The sequence below is a fragment of the Colias philodice genome, chromosome 29 (genome assembly GCF_061535455.1).
Source record: "Colias philodice isolate Cphi_HAF_F1 chromosome 29, ilColPhil1 Martin Lab GWU primary, whole genome shotgun sequence".
NCBI lineage: Eukaryota > Metazoa > Arthropoda > Insecta > Lepidoptera > Pieridae > Colias > Colias philodice.
In genome coordinates, this window is record NC_143114.1 from 4,403,216 (window position 1) to 4,418,010 (window position 14,795).

General features: G+C 38.6%; 2 protein-coding genes and 1 long non-coding RNA gene across 3 annotated transcripts in view; all 3 read left to right on the forward strand.

Moving 5' to 3' along the window:
• The window catches only part of LOC149475919 (uncharacterized), a 76,425-nt gene that overhangs the window by 31,731 nt on the left and 29,899 nt on the right, over positions 1 to 14,795 (forward strand). The window lies entirely within an intron of this gene.
• Positions 1,272 to 3,749, forward strand: LOC149475921 (uncharacterized). The gene is made up of 2 exons (XM_089712464.1): positions 1,272 to 1,389; positions 2,217 to 3,749. The coding sequence occupies exons 1-2, from the start codon at positions 1,360 to 1,362 to the stop codon at positions 3,747 to 3,749; spliced, it is 1,563 nt and encodes a 520-aa protein (XP_089568590.1). The 5' UTR covers positions 1,272 to 1,359.
• The window catches only part of LOC149475922 (uncharacterized), a 37,208-nt gene continuing 29,899 nt past the window's right edge, over positions 7,487 to 14,795 (forward strand). The window contains exons 1-2 of the mRNA XM_089712868.1: positions 7,487 to 7,814; positions 8,562 to 8,712. Coding sequence (XP_089568994.1) covers positions 7,671 to 7,814; positions 8,562 to 8,712 — 295 coding nt within the window. The 5' untranslated portion in view covers positions 7,487 to 7,670. The remainder of the gene's footprint in view (positions 7,815 to 8,561; positions 8,713 to 14,795) is intronic.

Here is a 14,795-nt window from a genome sequence, read left to right on the forward strand (position 1 = left end):
CTTGGTCCATCTTCATCAATGGCGATGGCGTCGGAAGAGGTGGCTATAATTGAGAAAAATTTAATAATAGAAATTATAGAACTTTACAAAGATTTTCCCTGTTTGTGGGATACATCCCACAACTTATATTGCAACAAAGATGCCCGCCAACAAGCTTTCGAAATTATTCTTGAAAAATGGAGAACCGGCTATCCGCGTGCCACTATTGAGGATGTAAAAAAAAAAATTGAACATTTAAGAGCTGCATATAGGCGTGAGCACAAAAAGGTAGGTAAATAAATTAAATAACAAGTAATCAACAATCTTTAAAATTTATAAGTTTATTTGTTGTTAGCATAACTTAAATGAAGTATTAGTAGGTACCATATGAAAAATGTTTTATTCTGAATAAAAAATAGGATAATACATATTGATTACGATTGCAGTAAATTCGTTTGCGTAAATGAAATCAAAATCAATTCTTCGATTATTTTTTATTTATTAATATTTTCTTTCAACAATGTTAAAATCATAACACCAATAAACTAACTATACATAAGTACTTGGTTTTTAACATTACCTACATCAGCTATACTCAACCTTTTTTTACCTAGGGCCACATAATTGCTACTGTTTAACCTTGCGGGCCACAGTAATTTACCTACATACCTATGTCACCTACGTCATCAGCGAATAGTCTATCTACGTACCAAATTTCATCAGAATCGATTCAGTGGTTTATTCACGAAAGCGTAACAGACAGACTGGGTTTCTTTCGCATTTGTTACTAGTGATGAAGCGAAGATTATGCGACAGTTAAATAAAACTATATAATAAAAAAATTAGCATTTATTTCTGTCATAAAAATTAATGTAATTTTTGACATTGTAACAAATTTTTGACATTTTTTGATAAATCAGGCACATAGTTACTGCATGCTACTCTCAAGACATCGTATAGATGCGAATCGGTAAGCCGAGATCTGTAGACATTTTTTGCATATTTCATATTTTTTGAATATGAGGATTCACATAGGTAAGTTGATGCAAACAATGTCAAGAGTAAATGTGCGCAATTTTTTAACGTTTCATAGCTATCCGGTACTAATTTCCAAAATTCTTCATATTGATGTGTCTCTCTTTTCTCTTTGGGCCGCAAAAAAAAGCGCAGCGGGCCGCAGGCGGCCCGCGGGCCGCTGGTTGAGTATGGCTGACCTACATTATTAAATTATTTATTTTTATATTTAATAATTTGTAGGTGGAGTCCAGCAAATCAACAGGTGCTGGGGCAGAAGATGTGCATACTCCGTCGTTATGGTATTACCCATATTTAAGTTTTCTTCATGAGAAAACAACTCCAATTGTACTGGGAATCGATAGCATGCCAGAAGCTTCGGAATCAAATAGTGAGGTATGCTATATGCACTTAAATATTAAGTACATTAATCATTCTTTCCTGAAAATCTACACGACCTTGGTTGTTAAAATATTCTGTGAATATCTGTCTCACCGCATTACCATCTGCAGTACGCTGTCTGTCTGATCTATTAAGATGCACTGAGATGTCATTTTCCCGCCAATATCCTGGGCGAAAGGTGTTATTTTCAATATCTTCCCGATCAACACAATTTCTTGAGACATAGTTTTCAGACTTTTTTCTCAGAAAATTGTGAAGCAAACATGAAGCCATTACTATTATTGGTACATTTTTAACATTCATTGTGATAGGTTTTTTAAATACCCTAAAACGTTCAGCTAATATACCGAATGTATTTTCCACAATTCTCCTAGCTCTGGAAAGTCTATAGTTGTATATTTTTTTGTCGTGTGTCAAATTTTTCTGTGGATATGGCTTTATAAGATTTTCATTCATTGCAAATGCACTGTCTGCAACTAAACAATATGGAGCTACTACATCTGATGAGGGCAAGACAGATGGTCGTGGTAAATGCAGTTGATCAGACAACAGCTTTTCATGAAAAGATGTATGATTAAATACTCCACCATCAGAAATACTCCCGTTTGTACCTGCATTCACATAAATAAACTCGTAATTGGCATTAACAATACCAAGCAGAACTATGCTGAATGATCCCTTGTAATTATAATATGTAGAACCAGATTTTGGTGGTTTTTCAATGAGAACATGCTTTCCATCAATAGCGCCCACACAATGATTGAATTGCCATTTTCTTTCAAAGTCGTGTGCTATTTTTAACCATTCATCTTCTGTTTCAGGAACCTGCAACAAAAAAGGAAAAGTCTTCAATTAAACGGAAAAATGCACTTTTCAAGAAACAAGAACAATTGTTAGAGTCCGCAACACAATTTATCAAAGGCAGCAGCTTGCATGAAGACACCTCAGCAGATGCTTTTGGACGATCAGTGAGCTCTCAATTGAAAGAGTTACCGAAACTGCAAAGATGCATTGTTGAAAAACTGATTGGAGAACTATTATTCTATGCTAAAATAGAAGAACTCTCTATAGATGCTTCAATAAACTTAAATAAAAACGTACATACTGGCAACCAATCCTTCTTCACTCAACCATATAGAAGCGATTTATATCAGCAACATTCATTACAGTCTTCACCGTCTCCTCAATATTGGTCATCTACCTCACCTCAACATTCACATCCATCACCTTCACCAAAACATTGGCAACCATCACACTCACCACAACGCTCACATCGATTAACCTCGCCCTCGCCTCAACATTCTAATCCATCACCATCACCTCAATATACACACCCATCACCCTCACCACAACATTGGCAACCATCACCTCAATATTCACATCCACCACCCTCACCTCAACATTCACATCCATCACCCTCACCTCAACAATCACTTCGATTAACCTCGCCCTCGCCTCAACATACAAATCCATCACCATCACCTCAATATACACACTCATCAGCCTCACCACAACATTGGCAACCATCACCCTCACCTCAACATTCCCATCCATCACCCTCACCTCAACATTCACATCCATCACTCTCACCTCAACATTCACATCCATCACCCTCACCACAACATTCAAATCGATTACCCTCGCCTCAACATTCACATCCATCACGTTCACCAAAACATTGGCAACCATCACCCTCACCACAACGCTCACATCGATTAACCTCGCCCTCGCCTCAACATACAAATCAATACTCACATCCATCACCCTCACCTCAACAATCACAACCATCCTCCTCACCACAACATTCACATCCATCACTTTCACCAAAATATTGGAAACCATCACCCTCACCACAACGCTCACATCGATTAACCTCGCCCTCGCCTCAGCATACAAATCCATTACCATCACCTCAACATTCACATCCATCACCCTCACCTCAACATTCACATCCATCACCCACACCTCAACATTCCCATCCATCACCCTCACCTCAACAATCACAACCATCGCCCTCACCACAACATTCACATCGATTACCCTCACCACAACATTCACATCGATTACCCTCACAACAACATTCACATCGATTATCCTCGAATCAGCATTCAAATCCATCACCCTCACCAGCAGCTTCGATTACAATTTATTCCTCAGATCCAAATTCTCAGTATTACAACATGCCGTTATTAGTAACCAATGGCCTATCAAAAAGAATTACCCAATTACCTGTATCAGAATCAGAACCACAACCTAGTACAAGTGGTACTATAGAAATGACGCAGAATGTTTTTAGGGGTAGTGGATCAGACATAAGCCAATATTTGATTCTAAAAAAAAAAATGAATAATTAAGGAATATAAATTTTAATACCTTATTTGATTTTATAATACTTAGTTTGATTTGTTTGGGTACATAAATATTATGATATGTACTAATATTGATTAAAAAATAAATAATGCTGTAAGTATGTAACTAGTCTTTTATTTTTAACCCTATAACACTAACCTTATCTTTCGACGTTGAATACTAACCTTCGTCGTTTCGACTATGTTGTTTATTAGAGGGGATTTAAAGGTTTAATTAAAAAAAAAAAATATTTGTAGTTATGTTTTTATTTTATGAAAAATGTATTATATCAGAATTCAGAACCACAACCTAGTACAAGGGGAAGTGGTACTATAGAAATGACGCAGAATGTTTTTAGGGGTAGTGGATCAGAACTAATTCAGTATTTGATTCATAAAAAAAAAAATGAATAATAAAGGAATATAAATTTTAATACCTTATTTGATTCTATAATACCTAGTTTGATTTGCTTGGGTACCTACATAAATATTTTGATACTAATATTGATTAAAAAATAAATAATGCTGTATGTAACCAGTCTTTTAATTTTAAACGTGTACATACATACATACCTTCATATAATTTTTAAGCACTTTACAGATTGCTCCACACGTCTCTGGTATTATCTCTGATAATAGTTGCGATGATATACTTGTACTGAATTTCAGTTCTCGGAATTCTCTCCCTGACCCTAGATATTTTAAGGTTGCCACTAATCTCTCTTCAGCTGTCACAGCTTTTCTCATAACTGTATCGGTTTTCGTTATATATGGTTTCACAAGTTGCAGTAACTCAGAAAATGAATCAGAACTCATGCGAAGATATATACGAAAATCTTCATTATCAAGCTCTTTTATAAATCGCATATGACTGAACGAATCCCTTTCTTTTAAATAGAATTTTGCCCATTCTTTTCTATTCTTTTTCTTCTTTTCTATGATTGAACATGTACTTGCTATGACGGTTGCCGCAATAAGCGCGATATTAGCTTCTTTCGATAACGTTGGAGGCATGTCGACTCGACGTCCTCGCTGTCCAGTAGCACGGAAAGCACTGGACCGAATCGGTGCGGTGCGGTCGTGTGGCGAGTCGATCGCACCGCACGAGTACGGTGGTCCGGTCGCACCAGTTCGAACGTCTGTTTATAATTTATGAGTGCTCGATTGTGCGAAGCGTTGTTGTAGTTGAAACATTCAACGTTAAGCATTATGCCGCATAATGCGCTCTAGTGCTGTAATTGGAAAACGGGGTTGAACTACAATCTCCAATTACAAAATTTAATACAAGATTATTTAATCGTGATTTAATCGCTTGTATTATTTAATGTTATTGTTAAATTATGCATTAAATTATAAATCGATAACAACAATTTGACGATAGATAATCTCGCACGTTAAATAATTATCTATTAAACTAACGGTGGCAAATTCATTATGAGTGTAAGCTGTGAGTGTGGAATACCCAATCATAATATACTTATATTTGTATAAAGTAGTATATTATTATTAGTCTGTGCTTATATTATGTTTATATTAGACGCTTTATTCACGGTCCATCCCCGACGTACGTCAGCTCAAGGCCGCGGTGCTGGATGTATCCTACTTCTTTGATCCTACTGACGATCGTGCACGCATCAAGCATGGCTAGGGTTGCCAACTTTTATTTGAAGAAACAGAGTATATCTGATTTTAAAGGAGGTAAATAAAGAGTAAATAAATATTTTTAAAAATGTGTTTTTTTGTACTTTTTGCAGTACCTAACAATTTTTCATTATTTTTAAATGAATTATATGAATCCAAACATTCCAAATATAAATTTATATATTTCAAGAGCTCATTTTTAATTAATTTTTAATGAAGCTCGGTTTCTCTCTTCCCGCCACTTCACATTCATGACCGAAAAGACTCTTTCAGTAAATGCTGAAGTGGCGGGAACAGAGAGTATATAGCTAATCATTTTTTTAACAAACAAATTCGTTAGGAAATTTTTCTTAAATAAATTGCCATTTTTCTGCAGTGGACTTTTGCATAAAATCTGTGTTATTCATCAATTCGCCTTGGAGTTCTTTTAAAATAATAACTTCTGAATATAAACTGTCCATGTGTACTAGGTTGATCCAAAAGTAATGATAATTGGGTATTTCCTGTGTACATAAAAATATAAAATAACTGTTTCTTGCTTGCTCATGTAGGTACTCAATTGGTTATCACAAAAAAATCATATCAATAGGCCATGTTTCCAAGTACATATTTACATTAATTTCTGTTGGCAACACTGATCTGCTGTACGTCCGCGCTATTCACTGTCCATCTGCACGACGTTCGCGGTGGTGGGGGTGCTCGCTGGATGAAAAATTGGTCGTGCACATCCAGCAAGATAATAATAATAATTATTGACGTACGTCAACACTATTCACTGTCGTTTTGCGTCGTGCATCGTGTATGACCTTGGCGGGACGTACGTCAAGATGGACCGTGAATACGACGCTTTATGTATAGTAATTAGTATTATAGGTCTACCAGAATCTGATGGCATATTTATATTTACGAAATAAAAGATTTTCATATGGCAATTTTATTTGACAACTATCAAATTGGTTGTCAAATTATTTGTCTTCTTTGCAATTGATGAATAATTTTTAGGATTTTGTCTAAAAAATCTTCGAAAATGTCGAAAAAGCCGCTGCGATCACAAGCAAGGGGTGTTGTTTATAATGTGTATAGAAAAACATTCGATGCAGAAGCGTCAAACACATCATAATTTTCAATTTTGAATATTTTATTGGTAAATTGGACTTACCCGTTTTGATACTTAAAATAAAAAATATTATAAGTAGGTAATTATAATATTGTTTGTTGATTACAATATAATTTTATGAAAACTTATTACAGGAGTTTCCAATACGGCTATTCGTCAAGTCCAAGCTGTCCAAGTCAATTTTATAATGTGTGTGTCTTTAATACTTACGAAAATAAACATAGTTTTATTTTATCTTTATTTTATTTTATAAAAAATTTTTAGCAATCTAGTTTTGATCTGCATTATCATTACATCCATATTTTTACATGGCATAATGATAATGAATATACAAATATAGGTATGTGTAAATAATACATAATATGTATTACATAGATAAAAGTAATATGTATATTATACATGTAAGTATGTACCTACATAATATTAAGTGAATATCTCATTATTAAGTACAGTATTGTTCACTTATGTAATGTGCCTATTAATGATGTTGAGGACAAAATAAAAAATAAGCAGTATCAAGATCGTTCAGTCCATTTTCCCTAGGGTTGCACACTCAAAATTTTGATTTCCCAATTTGCCATCAGATTCTGGTTTACCTATATATTTATTATTATTATTTTATTATTTATTGAAATTATTCTTACAAATTATTACAATAACTTAAGTCTAAGTCCCACAAAACTGCACATGCAGTTTGTCTGTGCTTACCTTTAAATAAACGGAATTATACCTTTTTCACATAAATTCTGGCCAAACTGGGGGCTGTTTGCATTAAATAATTTTGGGAGGATTATTTTAGGCACCCACTTAATCGCAATGATTTTGAATCTATCTACGCTTCAAAAAAATTGCGAGATCTTTGCATCTACGGATTACGGAACTTGTTTCGTGGCGCGTTCTCTATAACCAATTTCCCGACATTTGGATCAAAATATTATGATGAAAAGAAATAAAAGATTCTCTATTTCATCTATTTGTTTTTATTTTGACAATTACAGTTACTGTCAAAGCCAGTCAAAACTGTGGTAAAAAATGTTGTGAATGTGATTGTTATTGTTCTAAATATTAAACTAAAATGAACAATGTTTAAAAAATAAAAATGAAAATTAGACTGTAACTATTTCTTATTAATACATTGACAATAATCTTGATTTCCTTCGAAGTTCGAAATGGCGGGTGAAAGCGAACTGTATAAGACGTTTGAAAAAGACCTGTGTAGGTGTTGTCATGCCGAGGGAAAATTCATTATGTTAATGGATCCTTCGCAACATGAAAACTTTTGTGATATGTTAAGAAATTGTTTTGATATTAACGTAAGTAGTATACGACGTATCTTACTAGTTATTGACCATTGTGCTAAAAGTCTCTGGATTTTACTTTTTTTTGTTTTACTTTACGTGTGTCTGTTGTTTTTAATTTCCACTCGTGGCTTTACCGGTTTTGTCTAAAACTGAATAAATATTGAAACCGCGAGACTCACTATCTATGATAAAAAACCGCATCCAAATCGGTTGCGTAGTTTTTAAAATATAAACGTAACATAGGAACAAATTTGGGACAGACAGAGAGCGGGAAGTGACTTTGTTTTATACTATACTAGCTTCTCCGCGCGGTTTCACCCTCGTGGCTCCACTCCTGTTGGTCGTAGCGTGATGATATAATATACCCTATAGCCTTTCTCGATAAATGAGCTATCTAACACTGAAACAATTTTTCAAATCAGACCAGTAGTTCCCGAGATTAGCGTGTTCAAACAAACATACAAACAAACAAACTCTTCAGCTTTATAATATTAGTATAGATAATAAGTGAGAGGATAAAAATTGTAAAAATATATGAGCATTATTCAACATATCCTCTCTGTATTAAATTTTTGAGTAAAAACTATATGATATACTAAAACCTTCCTCCTGAATCACTATCTATTCTATGTTTATCACTATCTATTAAAAAAAACCGCATCAAAACCTGTTGCATAGTTTTAAAGATTTAATTATATAAAGAGACATAGGGACAGAGAAAGCGACTTCATTTTATACTATGTAGTGATTTTATTCCAGATTACACCGGTGCCAGGGAATCTAAGTGATTCAACATACAGTATATGTCCAGAATGTGTAATTAAATTGAAAGACGCAAGCACATTTAAAAAGCAAGTACAACAGTGCGAAGAGAAGTTCTACGATATGTATTACAAGAATACTTTGTTTGGTGAGTGTTGTATTTGGGTATGTAAGTACAGTGGAATCTAGAAATTTAAACTTTTTAACGAATTTTAAACGCGATTTATTCATTATATTATTTTCCTGACGTTTCGAACACTTTACAGCGAGCGTGGTCATGGTCCGTGACCACTCTCGCTGTAAAGTGTTTACTGAATACAGTGGAATCTGTTTATAATGACACTAGCTGTGCTCCGCGGTTTCACCCGCGGGGCTCCGCTCCTGACGGTCTTAGCATGATGATATATAGCCTGTAGCATTCCTCGACGAATGGGCTATCTAACTCCGAAGAATTTTGCAAATCGGACCAGTAGTTCCTGAGATTAGCGCGTTGAAACAAACTCTTTAGTTTTATAATATTATGTATAGATTTTTATTTTATTTTATTTTATTTTATTTTATTTGCAACACAAACACATATAACAATAATATAGGTACAATAGATTGAAGGGAAATATCAAACATCATAATAAGAGGACGTCATACAAAGCATTTTGTTAGAAAATAAACATCTCCTGTTATTGTTAGTATGTATTTATTTCAATACAGAGAAGAGTAATAGAAATAACTACACATTGAGACAAATTACAAAAAAAAAGTGTGAGCGCCGTACGTCATCATAAAAATACAAACATAGAACGAACAACGAACAACGAACAACGAACAACGAACACCGAACACCGAACACCGAACACCGAACACCGAACACCGAACAACGAACAACGAACAACGAACAACGAACAACGAACAACGAACAACGAACAACGAACAACGAACAACGAACAACGAACACCGAACACCGAACACCGAACACCGAACAACGAACAACGAACACCGAACACCGAACAACGAACAACGAACAACGAACAACGAACACCGAACACCGAACACCGAACAACGAACACCGAATAACGAACACCGAATAACGGACACCGGACACCGGACACCGGACACTGGACACCGGACACCGGACACCGAACACCGAACAACGAACAACGAACAACGAACAACGAACACCGAACACCGAACACCGAACAACGAACACCGAACACCGAACAACGAACACCGAACAACGAACACCGAACACCGAACAACGAACAACGAACAACGAACAACGAACAACGAACACCGAACAACGAACAACGAACAACGAACAACGAACACCGAACAACGAACACCGAACAACGAACAACGAATAACGGACACCGGACACCGGACACTGGACACCGGACACTGGACACCGGACACCGGACACCGGACACCGAACACCGAACAACGAACACCGAACACCGAACACCGAACTGTATCATTTTTTGGGAATAAATGTTTTTCTATTCTATTCTATTCAAACAACGAACAACGAACAACGAACAACGAACAACGAACAACGAACAACGAACAACGAACAACGAACAACGAACAACGAACAACGAACAACGAACAACGAACAACGAACAACGAACAACGAACAACGAACAACGAACACCGAACACCGAACACCGAACACCGAACACCGAACTGTATCATTTTTTGGGAATAAATGTTTTTCTATTCTATTCTATTCAAACAACGAACAACGAACAACGAACAACGAACAACGAACAACGAACAAAGAACAACGAACAACGAACAACGAACAACGAACAACGAACAACGAACAACGAACAACGAACAACGAACAACGAACAACGAACAACGAACAACGAACAACGAACAACGAACAACGAACACTGAACACCGAACACCGAACAACGAACACCGAACACCGAAAAACGAACAACGAACACCGAACACCGAACACCGAACACCGAACACCGAACAACGAACACCGAACACCGAACAACGAACAACGAACAACGAACACCGAACACCGAACAACGAACACCGAACACCGAACACCGAACACCGAACACCGAACACCGAAATACGAACAACGAACACCGAACAACGAACAACGAACAACGAACTGTATCATTTTTTGGGAATAAATGTTTTTCTATTCTATTCTATTCAAACACCGAACACCGAACACCGAACAACGAACAACGAACAACGAACAACGAACAACGAACAACGAACAACGAACAACGAACAACGAACAACGAACAACGAACTGTATCATTTTTTGGGAATAAATGTTTTTCTATTCTATTCTATTCAAACACCGAACACCGAACACCGAACAACGAACAACGAACAACGAACAACGAACAACGAACAACGAACAACGAACAACGAACAACGAACAACGAACAACGAACAACGAACAACGAACAACGAACAACGAACAACGAACAACGAACAACGAACAACGAACAACGAACAACGAACAACGAACAACGAACAACGAACAACGAACAACGAACACCGAACACCGAACACCGAACACCGAACAACGAACACCGAACACCGAAAAACGAACAACGAACAACGAACACCGAACACCGAACAACGAACACCGAACACCGAACAACGAACAACGAACAACGAACAACGAACACCGAACAACGAACAACGAACAACGAACAACGAACAACGAACAACGAACAACGAACAACGAACACCGAACAACGAACACCGAACAACGAACAACGAACAACGAACAACGAACAACGAACACCGAACACCGAACACCGAACACCGAACAACGAACACCGAACAACGAACAACGAACACCGAACACCGAACACCGAACAACGAACAACGAACAACGGACAACGAACAACGAACACCGAACAAAGAACAACGAACACCGGACACTGGACACTGGACACCGGACACCGGACACCGGACACCGGACACCGGACACCGGACACCGAACACCGAACAACTAACACCGAACACCGAACTGTATCATTTTTTGGGAATAAATGTTTTTCTATTCTATTCTATTCAAACACCGAACACCGAACAACGAACAACGAACAACGGACAACGGACAACGGACAACGAACAACGAACACCGAACAAAGAACAACGAACACCGGACACTGGACACTGGACACTGGACACCGGACACCGGACACCGGACACCGGACACCGGACACCGGACACCGGACACCGAACACCGAACAACTAACACCGAACACCGAACTGTATCATTTTTTGGGAATAAATGTTTTTCTATTCTATTCTATTCAAACACCGAACACCGAACAACGAACAACGAACAACGAACAACGAACAACGAACAACGAACAACGAACAACGAACACCGAACACCGAACTGTATCATTTTTTGGGAATAAATGTTTTTCTATTCTATTCTATTCAAACACCGAACACCGAACAACGAACAACGAACAACGAACAACGAACAACGAACAACGAACAACGAACACCGAACACCGAACACCGAACTGTATCATTTTTTGGGAATAAATGTTTTTCTATTCTATTCTATTCAAACACCGAACACCGAACAACGAACAACGAACAACGAACAACGGACACCGGACACCGAACACCGAACAACGAACACCGAACACCGAACACCGAACTGTATCATTTTTTGGGAATAAATGTTTTTCTATTCTATTCTATTCAAACACCGAACACCGAACACCGAACAACGAACAACGAACAACGAACAACGAACAACGAACAACGAACAACGAACAACGAACAACGAACAACGAACAACGAACAACGAACACCGAACACCGAACACCGAACTGTATCATTTTTTGGGAATAAATGTTTTTCTATTCTATTCTATTCAAACACCGAACACCGAACACCGAACAACGAACAACGAACAACGAACAACGGACACCGAACACCAACGAACAACGAACACCGAACACCGAACACCGAACTGTATCATTTTTTGGGAATAAATGTTTTTCTATTCTATTCTATTCAAACACCGAACACCGAACACCGAACACCGAACAACGAACAACGAACAACGAACAACGAACAACGAACAACGAACAACGAACAACGAACAACGAACAACGAACAACGAACAACGAACAACGAACAACGAACAACGAACAACGAACAACGAACACCGAACACCGAACAACGAACACCGAACACCGAACAACGAACACCGAACACCGAACACCGAACACCGAACAACGAACACCGAACACCGAACAACGAACAACGAACAACGGACAACGGACAACGGACAACGGACAACGGACAACGAACACCGAACAACGAACAACGAACACCGAACACCGGACACTGGACACTGGACACTGGACACCGGACACTGGACACCGGACACCGGACACTGGACACCGGACACCGGACACCGAACAACGAACAACGAACAACGAACATTGAACACCGAACACCGAACACCGAACTGTATCATTTTTTGGGAATAAATGTCAACGAACAACAAACACCGAACAACGAACAACGAACACCGGACACTGGACACTGGACACTGGACACCGGACACTGGACACCGGACACCGGACACCGGACACTGGACACCGGACACCGGACACCGGACACCGGACACCGGACACCGAACACCGAACAACTAACACCGAACACCGAACACCGAACTGTATCATTTTTTGGGAATAAATGTTTTTCTATTCTATTCTATTCAAACACCGAACACCGAACAACGAACACCGAACACCGAACAACGAACAACGAACACCGAACACCGAACACCGAACACCGAACACCGAAATACGAACAACGAACAACGAACAACGAACAACGAACACCGAACACCGAACACCGAACTGTATCATTTTTTGGGAATAAATGTTTTTCTATTCTATTCTATTCAAACACCGAACACCGAACACCGAACACCGAACAACGAACAACGAACAACGAACAACGAACACCGAACAACGAACAACGAACAACGAACAACGAACAACGAACAACGGACACCGGACACCGAACAACGAACACCGAACACCGAACACCGAACACCGAACTGTATCATTTTTTGGGAATAAATGTTTTTCTATTCTATTCTATTCAAACACCGAACACCGAACACCGAACACCGAACACCGAACAACGAACAACGAACAACGAACAACGAACAACGAACACCGAACAACGAACAACGAACAACGAACAACGGACACCGGACACCGAACAACGAACACCGAACACCGAACACCGAACACCGAACTGTATCATTTTTTGGGAATAAATGTTTTTCTATTCTATTCTATTCAAACACCGAACACCGAACACCGAACACCGAACAACGAACAACGAACAACGAACAACGAACAACGAACAACGAACAACGAACAACGAACAACGAACAACGAACAACGAACAACGAACAACGAACAACGAACAACGAACAACGAACAACGAACAACGAACACCGAACACCGAACACCGAACAACGAACACCGAACACCGAACAACGAACAACGAACAACGAACACCGAACACCGAACACCGAACAACGAACACCGAACACCGAACAACGAACAACGAACAACGAACACCGAACAACGAACAACGAACAACGGACAACGGACAACGAACAACGAACACCGAACAACGAACACCGAACACCGGACACCGGACACTGGACACTGGACACTGGACACCGGACACTGGACACTGGACACTGGACACCGGACACCGGACACTGGACACCGGACACCGGACACCGAACACCGAACACCGAACTGTATCATTTTTTGGGAATAAATGTTTTTCTATTCTATTCTATTCAAACACCGAACACCGAACAACGAACAACGAACAACGAACAACGAACAACGAACAACGAACAACGAACACCGAACACCGAACTGTATCATTTTTTGGGAATAAATGTTTTTCTATTCTATTCTATTCAAACACCGAACACCGAACAACGAACAACGAACAACGAACAACGGACACCGGACATCGAACACCGAACAACGAACACCGAACACCGAACTGTATCATTTTTTGGGAATAAATGTTTTTCTATTCTATTCTATTCAAACACCGAACACCGAACACCGAACAACGAACAACGAACAACGAACAACGAACAACGAACAACGAACAACGAACAACGAACAACGAACAACGAACAACGAACAACGAACAACGAACAACGAACAA

Coding starts and splice junctions, on each gene's coding strand:
- LOC149475921 (XM_089712464.1), top strand. CDS start 1,360: ATGCCAGAAGCTTCGGAATCAAATAGTGAG. Junction 1,390..2,216: donor CTTCGGAATCAAATAGTGAG/GTATGCTATATG, acceptor CTTCTGTTTCAG/GAACCTGCAACAAAAAAGGA.